Below are 569 nucleotides of genomic sequence, written 5' to 3'. Positions count from 1 at the left end.
TCCAACATATAGTGGCAGTCTTGCAGAATAGCATATGAAATATATGATTCCCATTCGTGTATCTTCCTACCTTTTCTAACTGACACAAAAGAAAACAATCTTTGATATACTTTCTTTTTCATGCATTTCTTGTGTATCAAGAATGGCAAATTTAATCGAAATTGAAACCCTCTTGAAAGACAGAAAGTACCCCTTCATTTTCACCTTCTTTGCCTTACTCATCTCCGTCATGATCCTCCTCTTCGCCAACACAACCACCACAATCACCGTTGATCCAATCGGCTTCTATCCCGATATCATCAAAGTGCAACAACAACAACAACAACCACTCGATCACCCTCCCCCTCCACCACTCGCAGATTCAATAAAACATCATCAAGAACCACCTCCGAAGAAACGTGTAGAATTGATCCAATGGGAAAAGACTTTTCGTAATAATAGCGTTTCTGTTGATCTGAATTTGAATTGGAAGCTTTGTAAGGGTGTTATAGCCGTAGATTATATACCATGTTTGGATAATCTTAAGGCTATTAAGGCTTTAAAGTCAAGGAGGCACATGGAGCATAGGG

At 39.2% G+C, this 569-nt stretch overlaps 1 protein-coding gene across 1 annotated transcript in view; it reads left to right on the top strand.

The window, feature by feature from the left end:
• LOC101498620 (probable methyltransferase PMT23) overlaps positions 1-569 on the top strand; it is a 7,301-nt gene continuing 6,732 nt past the window's right edge. The window contains exon 1 of the mRNA XM_027334757.2: positions 1-569. This exon is cut by the window's right edge and continues 140 nt beyond it. Coding sequence (XP_027190558.1) covers positions 143-569 — 427 coding nt within the window. The 5' untranslated portion in view covers positions 1-142.

The sequence above is a fragment of the Cicer arietinum genome, chromosome 5, assembly GCF_000331145.2.
Source record: "Cicer arietinum cultivar CDC Frontier isolate Library 1 chromosome 5, Cicar.CDCFrontier_v2.0, whole genome shotgun sequence".
Lineage (NCBI taxonomy): Eukaryota > Viridiplantae > Streptophyta > Magnoliopsida > Fabales > Fabaceae > Cicer > Cicer arietinum.
The sequence above is the reverse complement of the archived record's forward strand: the minus strand, read 5'-3'. Positions and strand labels throughout refer to the sequence as shown.